The 23873-nt window shown below is 36.4% G+C and overlaps 1 protein-coding gene across 5 annotated transcripts in view; it reads left to right on the forward strand.

The window, feature by feature from the left end:
* FAM184A (family with sequence similarity 184 member A) overlaps window positions 1-23873 on the forward strand; it is a 121790-nt gene that overhangs the window by 51576 nt on the left and 46341 nt on the right. For all 5 annotated transcript variants that reach the window (XM_003938614.3, XM_010349300.3, XM_074397562.1 and 2 more), the window contains exons 3-9: window positions 1005-1140; window positions 3882-4063; window positions 6774-6971; window positions 10690-10812; window positions 16368-16529; window positions 19994-20115; window positions 20567-20717. In XM_003938614.3, the coding sequence (XP_003938663.1) occupies window positions 1005-1140; window positions 3882-4063; window positions 6774-6971; window positions 10690-10812; window positions 16368-16529; window positions 19994-20115; window positions 20567-20717 (1074 nt within the window). The remainder of the gene's footprint in view (window positions 1-1004; window positions 1141-3881; window positions 4064-6773; window positions 6972-10689; window positions 10813-16367; window positions 16530-19993; window positions 20116-20566; window positions 20718-23873) is intronic.

Consider the following 23873-nt stretch of genomic DNA (forward strand, 5'->3'; position numbering starts at 1 on the left):
AATCAGTGACGGGGTAATTTATGTTACCCCTTAGTTGTTATTTCAGAATTTCAGATATTAATGGCCCAAAGAGAGAAGCTTAAAACCTTGCTAATTATTGGCTGGGCACAGTGGTACATACCTGTAATCCCAGCACTTTGGGAAGCCCAGGTAGGAGGATTGCTTGAGGCCAGGTGTTAGAAACCAGCCTGGTTGAGAGAGTGAGCTTGACAAGACAATACCCTGTTTCTAGGGGGAATCTTTTAATGTTGGGCTTAAGGTTTAATTATGTTTTTTTCTTTTCTTTTCACCAATAATGGTTTGCCTGCTAGCTGATATTTTAGACATTCATCAAAAAATTGATTGTTTTCTAAACTTGAATTTAAGAGATGTATTGTACAAGTCTGTGGGAAAAAACATACCAGAAGTCCACAAGTTTTGTTTTGTTGGCTTAGAAAATTTCATGGCTATGTTTTTAATGTCTGTGCAGCATTAAAATGGGTTAGAAAGGGTAGAATAGCCTTTCCTGATTGGGTCATGTAGCTTATGAAAATATCAAGTTATAAGTGTCACCAATACTTACAGATTTAAAAATTGGTATATAGTTTAGCATGACTTCTGAATAAGATAAAGCTGACCCTCAGAATTTAAATGAATTGGCTGGGCGCGGTGGCTCAAGCCTGTAATCCCAGCACTTTGGGAGGCTGAGGCGGGTGGATCACGAGGGCAAGAGATCGAGACCATCCTGGTCAGCACGGTGAAACCCCGTCTCTACTAAAAATACAAAAAATTAGCTGGGCATGGTGGCGTGTGCCTGTAATCCCAGCTACTCAGGAGGCTGAGGCAGGAGAATTGCCTGAACCCAGGAGGCGGAGGTTGCGGTGAGCCAAGATTGCGCCATTGCACTCCAGCCTGGGTAACAAGAGCGAAACTCCGTCTCAAAAAAAAAAAAAAAAGAATTTAAATGAATTATTTAACTCAGTATTATTCCCACATTTTAACAAAGCCTATTTAATCTTTCTTAGGTACTTCAAAAACAGCTTGATGACGCCAAGGAGGGAGAAATGGCCCTATTAAGCAAGCACAAAGAAGTGGAAAGTGAGCTAGCAGCTGCCAGAGAACGTTTACAGCAGCAAGCTTCAGATCTCGTCCTCAAAGCTAGTATGTCTGACCACAGTTTCTGGTGTAGTGTGTAGCTAAAACCAACACTTAAATGTTAATTCAAGATAACATTTGTCTTTTCTTCTAATATTTTAAAACTAGACTGTAAATACGTTAAAGGATTCTTAATATCTTACTAATTACTTAAAGATATACAAGTAACTTTTTTATTCTTAGGAATATATTTAGAAAACTTGAGAGTTAGCAGGTAAAACCACTAATAAGTTAGTCACTAAAAGAAAAATGGCTGGGGGCAGTACCTGTAATCCCAGTGCTTTCAGAAGCCAAGGTAGGCAAATCACTTGAGGCCAGAAGTTCAAGACCAGCGTGGCCAATTTGGTGAAACCCCATCTCTACTAAAAACAATGAAAATTAGTTAGGCATGGTGGTACACCGTGTAATCCCAGCTACTCAGGAGGCTGAGGCATGAGAACAACTTGAACCCGGTGGCAGAGATTGCAGTGAGCTGAGATCGTGCCAGTGCCCTTTGCCTGGGCAATAGAGCGAGACTGTCTCCAAAAAAAACAAGAAGAAAATAAAACAAAGCTATGAAGCACCTTTTTCAAAAGGTGTTGTCCTTTAAAAACATACATTTTATTTTATTTTATTTTTGAGACAAGGTATTGTTCAATCACCTAGGCTGGAATACAGTGGCACAAACACTATTCACTGTAGCCTGGACCTCCTGGGCTCAAGTGATCCTTCCACTTCAGCTTTCTGAGTAGCTAGCATCAGAGGTGTGCACCACATTGGTTGGCTAATTTTTAAAATTTTTTTGTAAAGACAGGGTTGTGCCATGTTGCCATCTCAAACTCCTGGGCTCTAACAGTCCTCCCACCTTGGCTTTCCAAAGTGCTAGGATTTCAGATATGAGCCACCATGCCAGCATTTGTTTAGTTTTTAGAGATGGGATCTTGCTCCGTTGCTCAGGCTAGAGTGCAGTGGCATGATTGTACCTCACTGTAGCCTCAAACTCCTGGGCTTAAGTAATCCTCTCACCTTAGCCTCCCAGTAGCTGGGACTCTAGGTGTACCATGGGCTAACTTTTTTAGAGGTGAGGTCTCACTGAAAAAATATACATTTTGAAGTGTTTAAGTTAGTTGAACTGTATGTAAATTACAGCATTTCATTTCTCAGGGCTTGTTATTAAGATTCATTTTTGCAAACTAAAGCTTTGCCCATTTCTCAGGTGGCTGCTATGCTGTTTCACAGCCCTTACTGAAGGAGGTGGGTGACTTGTGTCAGTTCTGAAGTTACAGTTTGTGTGCCCAGCAAGGCTGTTTGAGCTGGTTTTTTGGGAGATCTCATTTGATTGTCATTGGCCTATCAGTGAATCCCAGATTTTCCTTCTTCTAAAGTAGTTGTTTTTAATAACCTTTAGTGCACTTTGGAATGACTTGAAGGGTTTGTGAAACTACAGATGCTGGGCCCTCCCCTTCTGATTCAGTAGGCCTGGGGTGGGTCAGGAGTTCCCAGGTGATGCTGGTGACGCTGGTCATGCTGGTCCGAGATACTTTGAGAACCTCTGCTTTAAACTACTGTTTCTATGCGACCTTTTTCTTTCTTCACTTATTTTTCATCTTTCTGTCTCCCTCCTCATTTTTCTCCACCTTCCCCACTTTTTGCTGTCATTTTAAAGATTCTTTCATAACTTGGCTTCCCTTATCTGTGTCTTACACCACCTTAGTTGTTGGTTGCTTGGTTGTTTTTATTCAGCGACAAGGTCTCACTATGTTGCTGGCCATAGTGTAGTGTCTGTTTACAGGTGCAGTCATGGCTCACTGAAACCCTGAACTCCTGGGCTCAAACAGTCTTCCCACCTCGGCCTTCCAAGTCGCTAGGACTAAGGGCTTCACTTTAGGTCTTTGTCTAGCCTCTTGTCTGAAACAAATTCAGTTTCAACCAAACTGCTATCTGCCATCTTTGTTTCCTACATACAAATTTCTTCCTCTTTATGTTACAATTTCTTCCTCTTTATGTTACAATTTTACAAAATAAAGAGATTAGAAAAGGACAAATCACTCATTTTGGTGCCACAGTGTGAGTCAGTGCATCCTCTCCCTCCCTGTTTTATTCCTAGGAGACTTTCTTATGAACCCCTGAGGAGTTGTTCCTACTTCAACCTGTTTAGCTTGCAATCTTAAAAAAAAAAAACAAAAAAAAAACAAACAAACAAAAAAGCAAGGCCAGGCATGGTGGCTCATGCGTATAAGCCCAGCACTTTGGGAGGCTGAGGCAGGTGGATCACCTGAGGTCGGGAGTTTGAGACCAGCCTGGCCAACATGGTAAAATCCCATCTCTACTAAAAATACAAAATTAGCCAGAAGCAGTAGCACATGCCTATAATCCCAGCTACTCGGGAGGCTGAGGCATGAGAATTGCTTGAACCGGGCTGGAGGTTGCAGTGAGCTGAGATCATGCCACTGCAGTCCAGACTGGGTGGCAGAGTGAGTGAGACTCCATCTAAAAAAAAAAAAAAAGAAACAGCAAAGTGGTACAAGGTGCAGGAAGCAACATTAATCATGTGAAAATGACTTTTTAATTTAAATTATTCTAGTGGGATAAGAAGTATTTTCGTGTAAATATTTCATTTTATTTAGTAAAAAAACAAAGGAAAATTTGTACATGTAGAATATTTATTTTACTTAAGTATAAAGTACAGTTGTGTTATTAAATATAAACTGTTTATCTCATAGTACAACTGATTTTTAAATTGAAGGGATTTTCTTTTTGGTGGATAGGTCATATTGGAATGCTTCAAGCAACTCAAATGACCCAAGAAGTTACAATTAAAGATTTAGAATCAGAAAAATCGAGAGCCAATGAGAGGTTATCTCAACTTGAAGAGGAAAGAGCTTTTTTGCAAAGCAAAACCCGAAGTCTGGATGAAGAGCAGAAGCAACAGATCATAGAACTGGAGAAGGTAAAAAGTAATCGATACTTCTTTCCACCAAAAAGAGTTCAGTTTTCATCTTTTTCAGATTTGAAGTATTTGGAGTATTTCTTGCTACTCCACAATAACAATACATTTTCTACTTTAGTAGTTAGTTTTGGTTCTAATTTTGAGGAAATGGGTGTACAGCTAGACTATCCCATATTGTATGTTTGTTTAAAATATGTGGCTAACAATCTATGTAATATAAAAAAAACCCTTAAGACATTTCAGCCTATTTCAAGCCATAAATTGAACAAATTCTTACTTCGATGGAGTGTATATTTATAATCATATTTTCTCTATTAATGAAATATATTATTGCATATACAAGTAGAAAATTTCTGTAGAACTGAAAAGATGACAAACTTCAAACTCTGAAAATCTGAATACCAACATAGTGAATTTCTAGTTTAACAAGTGAGACATCATTTATAGAGTAATTGCTGAATATGTATTCCAGTTTTTCAGATACCCACAATACCAAGTGGGAGTTTTAGACATCTTTTACTTTCTCCTTCCCTCAGTGTCTAAACATTTTAAAAATGTCTATTCTCCTTGCTCCTTACTTACTTCCATTCATTCCTTAACCTGGTGCAGTCTTCTCTGACCATCAGTCCACAGAATTTACTCTTGCCTCAGCCCTCAGTGACATCCTGATTGCTGGACATGGTGGATCATAACTTACTGTGGTACTACCCACTGACTTAGAATCTCTCTTCTCTTGTATTTCACTTTCTTCACATTTTTCTCCTACCTCCTTGGCCTTGTGGTCTTCTTTGTGAACTTCTGTCCTCCATCTGTTCCCTTACTATTGATGTTTCCAGCATTTTCATCTCATTCTATGCACTCATTCATTCTAGTAACATCAATGTCACTTACTCAGTAATAACTTCTAAATCTTTAGGTCAGGCCAGACATTTTCCCTGAATTTAAGTCCTTTTATATATATAAAACTTTCCACTGATATCTCCATTTGTGTTTTTCACAAACATATCAAGTTAACATGCCCAGAATTTTCTCCTCTCAAACGTACTAAATTTCTTTTACTCCTTATTTCAAACAGTAGCATCACAGTCTATCTAGTTGCTAAACCAAAAATCTAAAAGTCATTCTTGATTACTTTTTTCTCAACCCCTTTATCTGTTACAGAGTCCTATTGGTTCTGCTCCCTTAATAAATTTTTATTCCATCCTCCCCTACTCATACCCGTTTATAGATCTGAGGTGTAGGCATATGTCATTGCTTGACTGGATTATAGTCACAGCTGCCTAACAGCAATCTCTGCTTTCAGTTGGCTCACCAGTCTGCTTCCAAGATGATTGTTTTTAAAAGTATATCAATTACTTAAACTTCAGTAATTTCTCAGTCCCTTCAGAATAAAATTCAGAGTTCTTAATGTAAAAGCCCCCTTCCCATTATTTTACTCCTGCCTACTTCTGAACCCCATCTGTCACCATTTTCTCACCTTGTATCCTGTATTCTCTCCAGACTGCTTAGCTGCATGGACTTTCCGTCTCCTTAAACTTTGCCATCTGTTTAGCTACTTGTCATCTTTTCAGTGCTAGATAACAATAGAAACGGTTATGAATGTAGGCTTTTGACATCAGACCTAGGCTTCACATTTTCTTATCATTAATTTCTTTATGGACTTGTTATAATAATTAAATGAGAGAACATCATTACCAGTTCAGATTTTTTCTCTTCTGAAAAGCCTTCCCTGATATCTCTCTGTCTGTTTCTCTCTGTCTTTGACACACACACACACACACACAACACACACACACACACACACACACACTTTCCCACCCCATCCAAGTTCAAGCATCTTTCTAATATAATCTCATAACACAGGATATACATCTGCCTTAGTTCATTTTGCATTGCTGTAAGGTTAATTTAGAAAGAAAAGACGAGTATTTGGCTTGTAGTTCTTCAGGCTGTACATCAAATGTAGTACTGGCATCTGCTTCTGGTTAGGCCTCAAGAAACTCACAATCATGTTGGAAGGAGAAGGGGAGGCAGCATGTCGCAAGGCAGGAGGGGGAGCGAGAGTGAGGAAGGAGGTGCCGGGCTCTTCTAAATAACCAGATTTTATGTGAACTCATAGAGTGAGAGCTCACTCGTAACTGCAAGGACAGCACCAAGCTATTCATATGGGGTCTACCTCTATGATCCCAACACCTCCCACTAGTCACACCTCCAACTTCAGAGGTCACATTTCAACATGAGATGTGGTAGGTACAGAAAATTCAAGCCTGTGTCAACATCCCTTTCTCATAGAACTTATAAAACTATATTGCCACAGTCCTTTGACTTTTTTCATTATTAGAACTGTGAATGCCCAAAAGATACATGATTGGCATTCAAAATTATATTGAGTGATATCCTTTGGGTGGGTTAACTGGTAAGCCATTTTGTGTACTATTTTGACATAAAAGGAAGCCCTTAACCTTGCAGGTGTATTACCTCACATTTGGTTCTAATTTGATAATAGTCTATTTTATCTCTTGCTTTACAATTTTTGATTTTGTGTGGAGTACCCTGTCCCCTGAGAACACTAATTACTTATTCTCATGTTTCATAGTCTACGGCTCATAGCACTCAGTTTATTCAAGCTTCCATGTTTATAGGGTTTTCAGATTACCCTAATAGTAATGAAAAAGCAGATACCAGTTATTGATCTTTGTTTTCATTTTAGAAAGTAAATGAAGCAAAGAAAACTCAACAAGAATATTATGAAAGGGAACTTAAAAACCTGCAAAATAGATTGGAAGAGGAGGTGATGCAATTAAACGAGGCCCATTCTAAGACTTTGGAAGAATTAGCTTGGAAGCATCATATGGCAATTGAAGCTGTCCATAGTAATGCAATTAGGGATAAGAAAAAACTGCAAATGGTGAGTAAAAATTTAATTTTTTATTGCACTGTAAATTGTTGAGATTTCTGCAATAGTCTGGTGTGACCTATATTGTAAAGCAATGGTTTACTTTTTTTTTTTTTTTTTTTTTTTTTTTTTGAGGCATAGTCTCACTGTGTCTCCCAGGCTGGAGTGCAATGGCATGATCTTGGTTCAATGCAACCTCCACCTCCTGGGTTCAAACAGTCTTCTGCCTTGGCCTCCTGAGTAGCTGGGACTACAGCTGCGTGCCACCACACCTGGCTAATTTTTGTATTTTTAGTACAGACAGGGTTTCACCATATTGGCCAGGCTGGTCTTGCACTCCTGACCTTGTGATCCACCTGCCTTAGCCTCCAAAAGTGCTGGGACTACAGATGTGAGCTACCATGCCTGGCCAATTTGCTTCATTTTGATGGCCGCTGTCTTGTAATCATTCTTGAAGTCATGATTCAAAGGGCAATATAACCTGATATTTCTTAATATGGGACATACCTTATTGAATTGATATGAGACGTTAATACTTCACATAAGCTGTAATAGAAACACAGTTTTTGTCCTTGAGCTGTCTCTTCATGAGACAACCAAATAGGTGTGCTCTTCAGGAAGTCTCAAATAGTTGAAAGCACATATTCTCTCACAGATAGTTTTATTCCTTGGAAAAATGATTTATGTTTTGTTTTGTTTCTTCCTCAATTAAGTATTCACCTTGCTAATGGTAATATATGACAGAAAGACTTGCATAGTAGAAAAAGCAAAGCATTTGACAGACCGTGGCCTTACACTGAGCTCTTAGCTTATTAGCTGTATTACTTTGAGCCCCAAAAGTGATGCCTTGGGCTCCTCATGTGACGGAAAATATGATCCATCCTAAAATGTTCCTGTGAGGATTAAGTCAGATAAAGTAGAGAGTACCCAGTCATGTGCTAGCACGTGGTGATAAAAGTTAGTTATTAGTACTTCTCACTATGTACCACATACTACAGTAATGTTTTACGTCTTTTAAAGCATTTAATTCTTATGACATGTTATTGGTTTGATTTCTGTACCCATTTTACTGAAGAGGGGATGTGCTCAAGCACATGCAAATAGTAAGACTCATTCTGGCCTTGAACTCAGTTCCAGATCTGATAAACCCCAGGCATTTAAATATCATTATGTAGGCATTTATTAATGACAGTTGTTGTATATTTCACTAATGGTACTTAACAGTTTACTAAGAACTTATACCTTAATACTTATGACGGGGAGATTAAAGTCATTTTTATTATCTAGATGGTAAAACACGTTTAATAAACCTCAGTGATTTCCTCAGAGCCACAACGCTATTAAGAAGAGCTAGGATATGAATTGAGATCTGCCTCAGTATACTTTCTGTTTGTGACATGACTAGTTGGGAAAAATATCTAAGACCTAACCTTAATTTAAAATTAAAACTTTCTGTTAAAATGTTTTCTTTCTAAACTGACTACTATATGTTTATGTAGCCAGAGACAAAAATTAATGACATGTTATTTCTCAAGACTCTGTCATTTTCTATGTGCCAGCTCACTATTCCAGGACCAGTTTACACAGCATTAGTTATGTGAAGTGTGTGCATGCTTAGCAATTCTGGGTGCCTGTATTACCTGTTCAGAGTTTTATAGAGAAGTGTTTCATGATAACTGCTTCTTCTGCACTGTCTTTTCTAGCTGTCTTTTGGTATTATTTTTCATTTCTACATTCATTTTCACCTCTTAGCTACCTTCTTTCTTATTGAAATACTTAAATTACATATGGCCAGCCTTTAGCCTTTATTCCTCTCTATTAAGTTCTAAGTGCTAGAATTAAGGCATCTTTCGTCTATGTCATTTTTACCTCATTACTTTACTCCTCATTATCCCTTAACCTTACTAAATTTTAATTTTCTAGCACCTGCCTTAAACTACTTAAATTTCTTAAAGTCTTTCTTTAAAACATAGTTACCATGAGACAGATGACATGAAATTTCCTATATGTGAACATATTCACCACCCTGTTGCAGCCTTATACCCTTTTCTTTTATCAGAGTCACTTGTATATCACTTGCTCTTTCTTCCTCTCTTACCTGTCTACCTCATGTCTGAACCTAAGCTGAAACCAGCCTCCTTCCAAAATAGTCCTCCAGTGTCAGATTCTCTCTTAAGGAACATTTAGCTGAAGATGACTTCTCTTTTCTTATTATTCAGTTATCAAAAAGGATTGTATTGTTCATAACTCTAGTTGACCCACCACAACTGAGAGTAAATATACAAAGAACCTATGTGGAAAACTGTTAACATAGGAGGCTTGAGGCTGCCATCCTTAGAAAGGCAAGTTGGCCCTTGGCTGGCATCTGGGAACTTGGATTTTGGGAGGGATTCCCCTATTCCCTAATGAGAATGACTCACTGGCCTAAGCTATTTACCCAAACAATGTGGTTTATCCTGAACACCTGCTTTCCTTCTGGGAATCTGGATTTTGACATGTGACAGGAAAACACTACCTGTATTATCAGTCCCTGATAAAAACAAACAAACAAACAAAAAAACTTGAGCACCAAGTCTCTCAAGAGCTTTCCTGGTAGACAGCATTTCACACAAGTTGTCACAGGTTGCTAGAGGTATTCAGCCTGCCTTGAATGAGGACAGCATTTCACACAAGTTGTCACTGGTGTCTGGAGGTATTAAGCGGGTCCTGTGTGAGAGGGCTCTTGGAAGCTTTGTACCTGCATCTGGTTTCCAGCAGACTTCGCCTTTTGTGCCTTCTTCCTTTGTGGTGTGTGCTTTGAGTCCTGTGCCATAATTACAGCCGTGAGTACGACTGTACTCTGAGTCCTGTGAGTGTGAATCATCAAACTTGTTTGTTTTGGGGACGTCTGACACAGAACCCTATTTTTTATTATTCTCATTTTACCCTATAGAAATAGTGAACTGCTTGTAACATACTGTGCTCTTTTGTGCCTTCGTGGTGGTTAGCATATGGTTTTTCGCGTGCCTAGAATGTGATGTTGCCCTCTTGCTACATCACCTTTTGTTACTGGTGTACTCCTTTAAACAGTGCTTAGGAACTGCTGTCTCTCTAAAGGTTTCCCTGCCAAGCTAGATGTTGTTAGTTACCCTTCCATATACTCCTGTACTCCCTGTTCCTGTCTAAGTTGCTTAATATTCTTTAATTGCTGTGAGCTTATTAATGCCAGGCTTAATGTCTTATTGCCTTTTTTACCCAAGTGTTAAGTAGCATGCCTGGCAAATAGTAAGTGGTCTTCAATAATTATCAGTTTTACCAGTTTTACTCTTTAATTTGCCTTCATTTTATACTTGCTCATTCTTAACTATGTTCTAGTGCTAGACCACTGAGTTGTAGAAGTGTCACTGGATTTCATTTTTGATGTAAATATAAAAGAACTTGAAGGGAGAAAAAGAGTTTTTAATTCAAGAGGTAATTAGAATTTTTTATCTCATACTTTTCTGACTTCAACTTGATCTAGTCTGGTCACATGTTCTCACCATTTAAAAAAATTATAACCACATCATAAATTAGAATGGTAGAATCTAAGCCACTATGGTGTCACTGTTAACTCTGATATTATTAATTAAGGGTAAGGCCAATTTAAAGAGCAAAGTTTTAAAATACAAAACAGGATAGTCTTTTTCTTGGAGTCTTCAAAGTATATAATATTTGTAATTTTGTTAATTTTTTTAAAAATTATTTTTCTAAGGAATTGGAAGAACAACATAACAAGGAGAAACTAAACCTGGAAGAGGATAAAAATCAGCTTCAGCAAGAGCTAGAACACCTAAAGAAAGTACTGGAAGACAAGCTGAATACAGCCAATCAAGAGGCAAGAATTCTTTAGATCTGTTGCCTATGTTATAGATATTAATAGCAGTAACTTATTCTGGTGACATTGTATAGGTAGGTAAGTCTCAGTGAAGGTAACATATCTAGAGTAAAAATAATTTTAAAACTTTAATTGGTGTTGAATTTTTCATGACACTCTGGTTATGTTCCACCAGGTAAAAATTTACTGTCGAAAACATTAAACCAAGGTGCTTTTGTGGGGAGAAGCAAAACAGAATATCACCACATAGGAAAAGAAGAAAAGAGAGTTCTCTGCCCTTTTCAAAAAAAAAAAAAAAAAAAGCTTGTTATTAGCTATACTGTATCTTTTTCTACAATTTTCAACAGAAACTGATGATGGTAGCTAGAACCAGTAGGCTTAATCTGAATAACAGTGTATGACATTGTTCTTTTAAGACTAGATATAAATGAAAGAGGAGAAAAGAGGGAAGTCAGAGTTCTTCTTCAACCTTATATCAACAAAGTTCCAGGTGGATTAAGGATTGGAATATAATATGAAAATCGTGTATGAATATAAATAAAATATGAACACAAAAGTGACAAACCTAAGGACAAAGAAGGCTTTTTGAACTTGATATCAAAGTTATGAACTGAAACATAGACTATCTATACAGTTAAAGCTAAACTTCTTTATATCAAAACATACCATAAGCAAAATTTGAAAAGAGGAAAAACTGGGAGATAGAGTAAGACACTGACAGATTGACCAACAAGAATTTATGTCTTTAACACTTTGAGTATTTACAAAACAGTAAAAATAATACAGACACCCAGATTATTTTTTTACAAGCTAAAGGTGAACATGAAAAAACAATTGGTTTTATGTAATTTAAGAACTGGAAATGAAATCAATGAGATGTTATTCCATTACCATAAAATTAACAATGATAAAACATTGAGACCATGCAGTGTTAATAAGGGTAAAGAAATAAGCACTGAGAAACTGCTGATGGGAATATAAAGTTGTATAATTTTTTTGGAAAGGAATTTATCAGCACATATGAAAGTCTTAAAGATGGGCATGTCCTTTAACTCAACAGTTTCATTTTTTGTGTATTTAACATAGCAGATAACTATGGATTTTTGACAGAAATTTAGCACTGTTTATAGTAAAAGTATAGAAAAACTTAAATTTTCTCAGAGGTCTGTCTACCTGGAAGAAAGGGATTATTTTCCTAGTTCACACGGAAGTTTTGTTTGCTTCTCTTTCCATGTTCCGGGGCTGCTTCCATGCTGAGGGTATTGCCTTTTTCCTGCTCAGAGGCACACATGGCCTAGCAGCTGCACTGGTGCAATACGAAGTCAAAGCGAAGGCATTTAGGGTCCTTCTAGGAGTTAAATACCTTCATTCTGAGATATTAAAGAGATTTTATTTCTAATTGCTATTAAGTATATATTAAATTTTTCTGTAATTGACTCATTCATTCATTTATTTAATAAATATTGAATGGCTATCAGGTACTAAAGTACTGTTATGCACTGTGGTTTCAGTGATAAGTCAGTCAGACATGGTCCCTACTGCTATGGAGAGACAGACACAAAAACAAGTAAATACAGGTCTGATGTATATTACAAAGGGTGGTAAGTAATTAACAAGGCTTGTCAAAATAATAAATTTAGGAAAGCTTATGCAAAGGCCCTGAGGCATGAGAAATTTCTAGGAATTGTAGGAATACCAGCTGTATTAGTTGATTTTACGCTGCTGATAAAGATACACCCAAGACTGGGCAATTTACAAAACAAAGAGGTTTAATTGGACTCATAGTTCCATGTGGCTGGAGAGGCCTCACAATCACGATGGAAGACAAGGAGGAATAAGTCAACCTTACATGGATGGCAGCAGACAAAAAGAGAGCTTGTGCAGGGAAACTCCCGTTTGCTAAAAACCATCAGATTTCATGAGATTCATTCACTATCACAAGAACAGTGCAGGAAAGACCCGCCCCATAATTCAATTCTGTACTCCCCCATAATTCAGTCCCCTCCCACTGTGTTCCTCCCTCGACATGTGGGAATTGTGAGAGTTACAATTCAAGATGAGATTAGGGTGGGGACACAGCCAAACCATATCACCAGAAAAAATGGAGTATGATAGCAACTATAATAATTTATATTTATTTAGTGCTTACTGAGTACAAGACTTTGTTTTATGTAGCGTCTCCTTTATATGGTTCTCTCCTTTAATCACAGCAACCCTGTGCAGTAGGTACCAGTTACTAAGTTAAATAACTTGCCCAAGTCAGCACATAATAAGTAGGTAAAGCCAGAATTCCATTTCATGTAGTGTGCTTTCAGAACTCAATTCTTAACCCTAGTGTTACTCTTTCTCTCAATGAGTGTAAAGACCAAGAAGAAGGCATGCCATACTGAGGCAGGAGATTTAGGCAGATGCTATGCTGTGAGGGTCTTGTAAGTCCCATGAAAGATTTTGCAAGTTATCCTAAGGGCAGTGGAAAGCAGTTGAAAGATGCTAAGTGAAAATATGTGGATGCTTGTACAGTGGATGAGGCTTATACTCATGTTCATATTTGTAACTTATAAAAAACTCACTCTAGTGTTGAAAGGAGAGAGAATTAGAGAAGAACAAATATGCAAATATGGGTATTTCAGGGAGGAGGTTTCTATTTACTGTATTCCCTAAGTTTGTACATTAATAAGGAGCATCTGAGTATTGATTTCTGTTGCAAACGACAGAAATCCTAGCTCAAACTAGCCTAAGGAAAAAGAAAATTTATTGACTCATGTGACTGTAAAGTTCAAAGATAATGTTGGCACCCGATAAGACTAGATTCAGAACTGAAATTGTGGCAATGGAACTCAGCTTTTCTTTTCTCCTTAAATTGGGTTGGTTCTCTATGCTGACTTCATGCTTCAGTCATACATTCCCTGAGGTATATGTACAGCTTGCAAAAAAACCTTTTCTGGTAGCTCCTTTTTAAAGTCCTGAGTTCACTGTGACTAGGTCAGCTTAAACCACATGCCTGTCCCTAAACCACTCCCCATACCAACAAAATGAGATGATGAAGCACTTTATTCTGGAGTTTACATTTAATGCTTCTAAAACCACATAGATTAGTAGAGAAGGTGAGTAGATGCCCCAAAAGCCAAAAGGAGATTTTGATATTGGGAGGCAATAGATGTTTTTCCCATGTATTCATTTTTATTATATTTAAGAAAACAAACTGATCAGTTATGTCCAACAATTATTTGCTTTTTATATTTTATTACATTTAACTTTGCAGAAGTTTGAAGTTTTTGCCTATTTAAATATTTTCTCTAATTAGATTTATAGTTGCCCTAATATACCTTCTCTTCGAATTCTTTATGTTGTTATTTGAATACTAATCTTTATATTTATTTCTATATTGCATTTGTTTTAACTTTTATTTGAGATTCAGGAGTATATGTGCAGGTTTGTTATATAGGCAAACTCATGCCACAGGGGCTTATCTCCCAGCCTAGTACCCAATACTTATTTTTTCTGATCCTCTCCCTCCTCCCAACCTTCACCCTCCAATAGGCTCCAGTGTCTGCCCCTCTTTGTATCCATGTGTTCTCATCATTTAGCTCCCACTTATGAGAACATGCAGTATTTGATTCTCTGTTACTGTGTTAGTTTGCTAAGGATAATGGCCTCCATCACTATCCATGTTCCCACAGAGGATATGATCTCATCCCTTTTTATGGCTGCATAGTATTCCATGGTGTGTATGTAGCACATTTCCTTTATTTAATCTGCCATTTATGGATATTTAGGTTAATTCCATGTCTTTGAATTGTGAATCATGCTGCAATGAATATCACATATTGCATTTCTTTGCATAACTTATTCATCTGAGCATTTTCAGGATTCTAGAATATTATTCTTCATGCTGATAAATTTAGTTTTTTCCTTATTGATTGGGACCTAATGTTTGTATATTGCTTTCTGGTTAAAGAGTATTTTTATATATATCCTTGAATTTAATTGTTATAGTAACTCCATGAGGTGGGATTATTACTCACTTCTATTTTATGGTGACCAACCTTGGACCTGAAAGTAGATTTTTCTGCCAAGTTCTTTCAGCTCTGTCATAACTGCGTTCCTTACTGTCATTCATTCAGCACTATAAATATATTTATGACACTCCCCTCAATTAAAAAGTATAGAAGGTCTAAGTAAACAATATAGACTAGAGAAAGCACTCATAAATATAGGGACATACAAACTTTTTAAACATAGTAAGTGAATACTGTATACAAATATGCCAGTAAATTTTAAAAAATAGGAAAAACATGTCTGTGTGAAAATTTAAATTTTTAAAATGACTCAGAGTAGTTGTACAACCTCACCAAAGCATGAAAATTAAAACTGTGAAAGAAAAAGTCTAAGGTATCCAGAGAGGCACTAGGCCTAGAGGATTTAATGGGTGAATTTTACCAGACTTTCAAGAAACAGGTAATTCTTTTGCTTTGAAAATATTTCAGAGCACAGAAAAGATGTGTAGCTCTCCTAATTATCCTATGAGGTTAACATTCCTTTAAAGACATTTACAAGATAAAATACTACTACTACTAGTGTTGTAGAGCATATACCTGCATGGAGAGGGGACAGGAAGACTGCACCTGGGGAGGAAATTGTGGGTCAGAGAAGGAGCGAAGGAGATTTTTCTATTTTTCTTTGTGATGTCTGTATTTACAAGGAGAAATATTCAAGTATTATTTTTAAATTACAGAGGTCAGGAAGGCTGTGTACCTGGGGAGGGAATTATAGGTCAGAGAAGGGTTGAAGGAGAATTTTTGTATTTTTCTTTGTCATGTGTGTATTTACAAGGAGAAATAGGTATTATTTTTAAATTACCAATTTTAGTTTTTGTAGAAATTTCATAGGTTTGGCCATTTTGTAAGAATGGGGTTTTTACTTTATAGCATTGTCCCTAAATAATTTGAAATAGTTTATGGATTTTAGTACTCATAACTTTAGGGTAGGGATATGCTTAATCAGCAATTGTCTGTTAGCTCCTAATTTCAAGAGTGTATAAATTAAACTCTTAAAGATTTCATGAGACAAATTTTGTGTGGAAAGACAGGAATCATAACTTATTCTAGTTTATGATACGTATACCAGCTTATCAGTATTTTGACCTAAATCTATCTCCTTTGGAAATAGCAGGAGATACTGACTTGAATGAAATATGTGATTAAATTTAAGATTTTTTAATCTAAAATTTTATTTCACTCTTATATAATCTTTATCTTGCTTCAGCTTCTTACAGTTATTACATGGTAGAACTAGGAATTCTCTGTGCTAAACAAAGATATATCTATGCCTTTACATGCTTGTCATGAAAAAAGAAAATTTTAAATATGAAAGTCTTTTCAAAACACAACAGAAGAAAGCTGTCGTGGTTATTTGAGTGCTTTTTCCAGATCAATCAGGAAATGATCCATTCAGTAAAATTACAACTAAAATTAAAAACTTTAGGTAGAAATTGTAAGACAGTTTTGCTATTCTATTACAATGAAGTATATTAAAAGTACTTTATTTACTTACAGATTGGCCGCCTCCAAGATCTGGTAAAGAAAAGTGAGCAAGGTCTTGGCTCTGCAGAAGGAGTTATTGCTAGTCTTCAGGAATCCCAGGAAAGGCTTCAGAATGAGCTTGACTTGACTAAAGACAGACTAAAGGAGACCAAGGATGCTCTATTAAATGTAGAGGTAATTTCATAATTCTACTGTAATCTAAACAGCAGCAAAATAAAACTATAACCTAGCCATTTGACATACAGCTATTTACACAGCATATTGTATGTAATTAGTATATTCGTTGTTAGAACTGCCATAACAAAGCACTACAAACTGAGGGACTGAAAACAACAGAAATTTATTGTCTCATAGGTCTGGAGCCTAGAGGTCCAAAATCAAGGTGTTGACACGGTTATGTTCCTTCCTAAACTAAGGAAAGATCTGCCCTTGCATTTTCCAGCTTCTGGTAGCACTAGGCATTCCTTGGCATTTGGCAGCATAATTTTTATCTCTGCCTATCTTCACATCTTCAAAGGATACCAGTTGGCTGGACATGGTCACTCTCGCCTGTAATCCCCGCACTTTGGGAGGCCGAGACGGGTAGATAGATCATGAGGTCAGGAAATTGAGACCATCCTGGCTAACATGGTGAAACCCCGTCTCTACTAGAAATACAGAAAATTAGCCAGGCGTGGTGTCATACTCCTATAGTCCCAGCTACTCAGGAGGCTGAGGCAGGAGAATTGCTTGAACCTAGGAGGTGGAGGTTGCAGTGAGCCAAGATCACGCCACTACACCCCAGCCTGGATGACAGAGCAAGACTCCATCTCCAAAAAAAAAAAGGATATACCAGTCATATTGGAACAAGGGCTCACTCTGCTTCAGTTTGACATTGTCTTAATACATCTGTACTGATCCTATTTCCAAATAAAGTCACATTCTGAGATACTGGGAGGAAGGAGGGTAGGACTTCTACATTTTTGGGGACACAGTTGTTAAACCTGTAACAAATAGAATGTGCAAGTCTTTTACTGCTAAGAGTTAGAACTCTCATATACAACAACTAAGTGCTTCTCTGCGTCTGCAAATTTCAGAAAGACTCTGCCTTTTTCTCTTCCATTCTCATGAAGCATAGCCAAGATTTAGATTGTCTTAGTAGAGAAGAAGAATCCATAAAACTGGGTATATAATAGCCAGGGAGTTCTTAACCTTTTCCTTCACAGAGATGGTTTAGAGTATAGGCTCTGAAGTCAGGTTGGTTGGTTGTAAATTCTGAATCCACCAAATTGTGTGTAACTTTGGCCAAAGACTCACCTTTTACATCTGCACAATGAAGTAGGAGTTGGGGGTAATAACACTCTTCACAGTGCTATTGTAATAATTAAATGAGATAAACCATGTACAGCATAGTGCTTAGCAAAATAGTAAACGTTCTGTAAATACTGCGTTTTACTAGTATTATTTCAAAATAACTGTTTTAGTTTAGAATTGGTGACATTTCAAAAGCATATAAACAAGGGTACTTTTTAGTGACATTTCAAAAGTGTACACACAAGGATTTGCCTTGTGTATGGAGCATATATAATTCTATTTATATTTTATCTAGTATATAATTATATTCTGTGTGCATTGAATATTTATTATCTTCCATTCTGAATTATATGAGAAATTATTTCATTTTCCTTGAATCTTCTTTTCTTTATGTTTACCTTTCTTCAGTGGCTGTGTGATATGACAGTATTAATATATAACAAGAAATAATTGGAATTTAGAGCTAGTACAATATACAACTTGATATATTGAATTTCTGTGATGCCAAATATATTGACTGTAATCTCAATGGTAGCATTCTGTGGTGTGAAGCTGAACTGCATGACCAACTACATTAAGGAATGTTTTTTCCATTGTCAAAAAATAAAAGGAAAATGATATTTTAAGGAAATACAAATATATTTAAAAGTAAACAGTCAAAATATATTTAATGAATGTTAGTTGAATATAGGTTGTGTTTATATGGTATCTTGGAAGTTCTCTCTTGCCTTGCTGCACATCCAATTCCTTACTTTAGGGTATTTTATCCTGATTGCCTTTCCTCTGCTGTCCTTGCACTGAAAATTGGACTTACTGATTCAGTTTCCTTTCTTTGAGGTCTTCTTCATATTTACATTGTTCTTCTGTCCAATAGTAGAAAATACTAAACGCTAAACATTTTAAGCAAAACTCTATCAAGTGTTCATTTTCTGTTCTGCTGAAGAATTTTTTTTTTTTTTGGAAATGAAGTTTCACTCTTGTTGCTCAGGCTGGAGTGCAGTGGTGTGATCTCGGCTTACTGCAGTCTCCACCTCCCGGGTTCAAGCAATTGTCCTGTCTCAGCCTCCCGACTAGCTGGGATTACAGGTGTCCACCACCACGCCCAGCTAATTTTTTGTGTGTTTAGTAGAGACAGGGTTTTACCATGTTGGCCATGCTGGTCTTGAACTCCTGACCTCAGGTGATCCACCTACCTTGGCCTCCCAAAGTGCTAGGATTACAGGTGTAAGCCACTGTGCCCAGCCCTGCTGGAGAATTTTAACTAAGAAAATATAAATGCTGCATCTTGGTTTATCACAACTCTGCATAAGCTTTTTAAAGCAAGTTTTTTTTTTTTTGATAACCTCTTTTCCTCTAACCTACCCCAATAATGTCTAATCATGTGCTTTACACTGAGGAAAAGAAATACTTTTTAAGCAGTCTACTCCATTTAATGTTGCATTTGGTGGAAAATAAAAGAAGTTACTCGAGGCAGAACATTTAGTGAAAAGAACAGTTGGCTAAGATGGCTGCTATCAGTTTTCAATACTTACTGCTTAGTACCCAGGCCAACAATGTAGAATGGCAATTTCAGCATTGGCTTGCTTCTTTCTCGTTAATCTGGATATACCCTTCAAAAACACCACACCACATGTCGTTAGCAAGTGGATGATCTAGAAAGGGTCATTGTAATAACAGGAAGATAGACCATCATCTGCTCCTCTTCTGCCTTGTGCCCCAAGAGCAGCTGCTCTGCTAGCTGGAGCTGATGGTTGCCAGTGTTGTCCAAACAGGTCACCTCTATCCCTAGGTTCCATGGAGCCGCTTGATTCATGCTAATCTACAGGAATTTTGTGTATTGTAGCATATTATCATAACACTGAACACATGGACCACTACTTTGAAGTTACATAATAAAAACAGTAGCCTAAATTCTGCATAATCATTTTTATCATGTCAGGTACTTAAGTTTTTAGCAAATAACATACTTTTGAATATGAGTATGAGTGAATTTGAATATCTGTCTATGTAATGTATATACAGGTGTAGGTAATTGGATAATCAATATACTGTTAGATACCTAATATATGGAAAGTATAATTAAGATCAGTAATGCTGACTTTAAACTATTTAAATAATTTCTGATATAAGCCTAAATAAAATGTAGTTTAGACAAGAACATTTAAAATATAAAATTCGTTTTACATATTTTCAGAAAGTCTTGAGTCATTTTCACAGATAGCATTATCAATTATTGCGCTGTAAGAATTTAAAAGTTTTAATGCAAGCACTTTGCTTATTTAAAATAACCAGCACTGTCTTTGTTTTTGAAGTTTAGTCTTCGTTGAAAAGTTTTTATTCTTCAGGGTGAGCTACAACAAGAAAGGCAACAACATGAAGAAACAATTGCTTCCATAAAAGAAGAAGAGAAGCTCAAAGTAGACAGAATGGCCCATGACTTAGAAATCAAGTGGACTGAAAATCTTAGGTATATTTTTTGTTCTGTAATGTAATCTTTATCAATAAAGACATATAAGAAAGTTTTTCTCTTGCATGGCTCATATTGTCCTATTGTTAAAGACATAGTAGCAGTATTTTAAAATTTCCTGTGATTAGATACAAAGAAATTGGATTTTTTTTCTGTTTGAATTCAGATTTACTTTTTGCATTTCTTTGAATATAAAATAGGCAGAAAACTAACCCGAAGTCACAAGACTTATTTGTTCTAGTACCTATTCTGCTGTTAATAAATTGACAAATCAGATATCTTGTGGTAAGTTATCAACTTACTTTACAGTCCTTAACTGTAGTCTGCTTTTACTCAGAGTCACAGACTTTTGAAGAGGATTAACTAAGCGCTTAAAAAACCTGTGGACTCTGTTGCAGTCAGTCAGAGAAATAAGTCTCTTTACAAACTAAATGCATTTGTCTTATTTTAGACAAGAGTGTTCTAAACTTCGTGAAGAGTTAAGGCTTCAACATGAAGAGGATAAGAAGTCAGCAATGTCTCAACTTTTGCAATTAAAAGAGCGAGAGAAAAACGCAGCAAGAGATTCATGGCAGAAGAAAGTAGAAGATCTTTTAAACCAGGTAATTAATAATCTGTACATGATCAAGGTTCATTTGCCTTGACATTCTCTAGCTGGGGAAATATTGTAAAACTCTGTGTTAATTCACTGTATTTTGTTATTTTTCATGGGACAAGCTTAAACTTTTTAAAAATATATAAAACCAGGAAGATAATTCATAAACTTATAAAACATTGTGCTGAATCATTATTTTATATATGCAGTCTAAATACTGAGAAGAATTTATGATTTTTTTAGTTTAATATTTGACCTGAAAATATTCAAGATTTTAAATGTGCAAGTTGCCTATTTTTTAAAAGTATAAAATCTTTTTTCATGTCATTAGATACTGCTTGGATAACAGAAGATAGAATTTATTATATGTATCATGATTACCTAAAACCAGTTACTAAAAGTGAACAGCTTTTCTCACCAGTGGAGTGTTGCCTGTTATCCTTCAAAATTCTTTAAGCCACTTAGAATATAACATAAACAAAAGGTGGCAATATTCCTAAATCTGTTCTTGCGCTTGCTTATTTCCCTAATATTTGTAACTGTAATTAAAAGAATTTGCACATTTTTACCCATTTACACAACTTTTAAATTTATTAATTCTTAGCATTCTTCTGCAGAGCGAGTAATTAAATAGGATTAACTGCCTGAATCACCAGTTGATTAGTAAGTGCAGAACTTGGACAAGAAGCAACTCAATAATTTAGTGCCAGAAACCTACTATTATCTTTCTATTTGTAAGCATGATGAATTTCAAAATAAACAGGATAAACTTTTTGTAAGATCATATGTTACATAGGTACATATATGCAGTATCTTTCAGGAATACTTGTATCTCATAATAATTTATAATGTTACTCTGAAAAGAGAGAATACATATGTATGGTTTACATGTGAGTCTATATGAGCTTTTGTCATTTGAAACTTTTGAAACTCAAAAATAAGAACAAGGAAACAACTGTTACTGGAATTTGGACATTACCATTGCTTATGATACACTTATTTTACATTCCTCTTAGGGACCCAGAAGGACAGATTTTACTGGGTAGAGTGGTACTAATCTTCTATCAATAGACGAGTAGTAAGATTCTGCACCTGCAAAGATTAAATTAGTTTGATTATTTAATAAATATGTATTTTTTCAACCAGAAAGTATTGAACATAGTTTTTGGCTCGGTTTGCACTGTGAAGTGGGCTCACCACTTCTGCATATTTTCTGTTAAATTGTTTAATTTGTTATTCCTTTAATCTCTGTTGTATTAATTTGTCAGATGGCATCTATACATCCCTGAATTTTGTTTCTTCTTTTTTCCTTTGGGTGTCTATTCTGCAGTGTTCTGTCCTGAGTGGACCTAATGCTTTGCATCTTGTAGTTCTGTATATCATAAAATAGTTTATTACATATTAGCTCCAGTTTCTGCCACCTTTACAGAAAAAATTTCTAAATCAGATTTCAAAGCAGATTAACCATAAATATCAAGATAACCAGGAATTAATTGGTTCCCAAGGTAAAACTGTTCTGTGATGCTCTATGCCATCAGACCATTTCCAAGATTATGATATCTTCCTTTCTCCCCACTTCTAAATTGTTTAGGCACATCCGTTACCATAAAGAAACTGGCAAATAGCTGTTGCACTCGAGGATTGTCTATGCCTAAAGAAAGTTAAGAAAACAAGTGCACAAAAAGATACCCCATTAAAGTAAAAATTGGTATGATGCTACCAAGGTTTTGTTCTTTCTAGGCATATTAGATGACAAAAAATTATAGTAGGACCAGTGATTCTTTTTAAATGGAACTTTGTTATGGATAAAACCTTCCTTCTTGCCCCTTTGGATCTTCTTCTCTGGACTCCTTTGGATGGGTAGAGCCTGTGCTTTGAAGTCTGCTCTACCACTTTCTGCTTGCCTGACCCTGCCGCTAAGCCCTGTTCGTCATAACCTCTACCTCCAGCCCTATCCCTATGACCCTTTAACTGCACTCACTGATACTGGTCTCACTTATTTCCTTTAGCCCTCGCAAGGCCAGCATGCTTCAGCATGTAAGAGAAACAGACCTGTCTTGGAATTTGTAATATTAAAGGAGTAAGACTGGGAAATAGAATTGGAGTGGCTAGGGTTTAGGCAGAGGCATGTGTACTACGAAAAAGTATCAAAGGATGTATGTTTTCACATATTTTAACTATTTCCGAGTGAAAACATGAGACTTTTATCCCTTAAACACACTTGAATTTCATCCTATTTAGAACAAAGAAATGAAATAACTCATTTTTCCTATGAATCTCTTGAGAGTTGAAATTAGATTTAAGCCAACCGTCATGGCCTGCCTATCTAAAAATGAGCATTAAAAAGCATAAAATTTTCATTTTACTTGAATCAGATGTTTTTCACTTCGTGGAATTTTCCAAACGCTATTATTTTTATTCTGTGCAATGATTCAGTCAATTTTGTATCTTTTAGTTTCCTTTTAATATTTCATTGTGTTCTCTCTTTCTGTCCGATGATTACACTTTAGTCCCAGGCTAATTATGCTTCTTGGGCTGATCAGTGTAGACATTAGAATTCTTTAAAGCAAAAAAACTACATTCTTATTCAACTCTATCCAAGGAACAGTGATTATATAGAGTTCTCTGTGATTTTTTCTCTCATATTTTCTATTTTTTGATTTTAAAATGCCATCACATGTTGCTTTCTTTCATCTTTTTTAGGCAGATTTTATTTTGGGTCTGATATAATGATTTACTTATTCAGCCTTAAAACATTGGACTTAGAAACGAAGGGAGATGCTCAGACCATTCAGACACAGAACTGTGGAATTTTATAGTTTGAGTCTGACTCTCCATTTTGTAGATGTGAACTTTGAGACAATGTCATTTAGCTGTCTTTTTTTTTTTTAATGCTTCTGCTTTTAATTTCCTGTACCGCTTGGAAAAGGATTAACATGTTATTGCTCAAAGGGGTGATAGGGAGAGGGGTGGGCAGGAAAGATGGTTCTAAGAGGGAGTGAGCGTCTCAGGCTGGAGGGAGGTGCTGCTTTGGCGGTGAGGCCGGGCTCTCTGGCTTTCCCGGGAGGTGAGTGCTTCCTCTTCCCTAGGTCACACCTGGCAGTTGGCTGGACTTTCCTCAGGCTGTGGGAGTGGACCCTGTAAGCTTTTTCAGGCCCTTCCT

This window comes from Saimiri boliviensis, chromosome 4 (genome assembly GCF_048565385.1).
Source record: "Saimiri boliviensis isolate mSaiBol1 chromosome 4, mSaiBol1.pri, whole genome shotgun sequence".
NCBI classification, from domain to species: Eukaryota; Metazoa; Chordata; class Mammalia; order Primates; family Cebidae; genus Saimiri; species Saimiri boliviensis.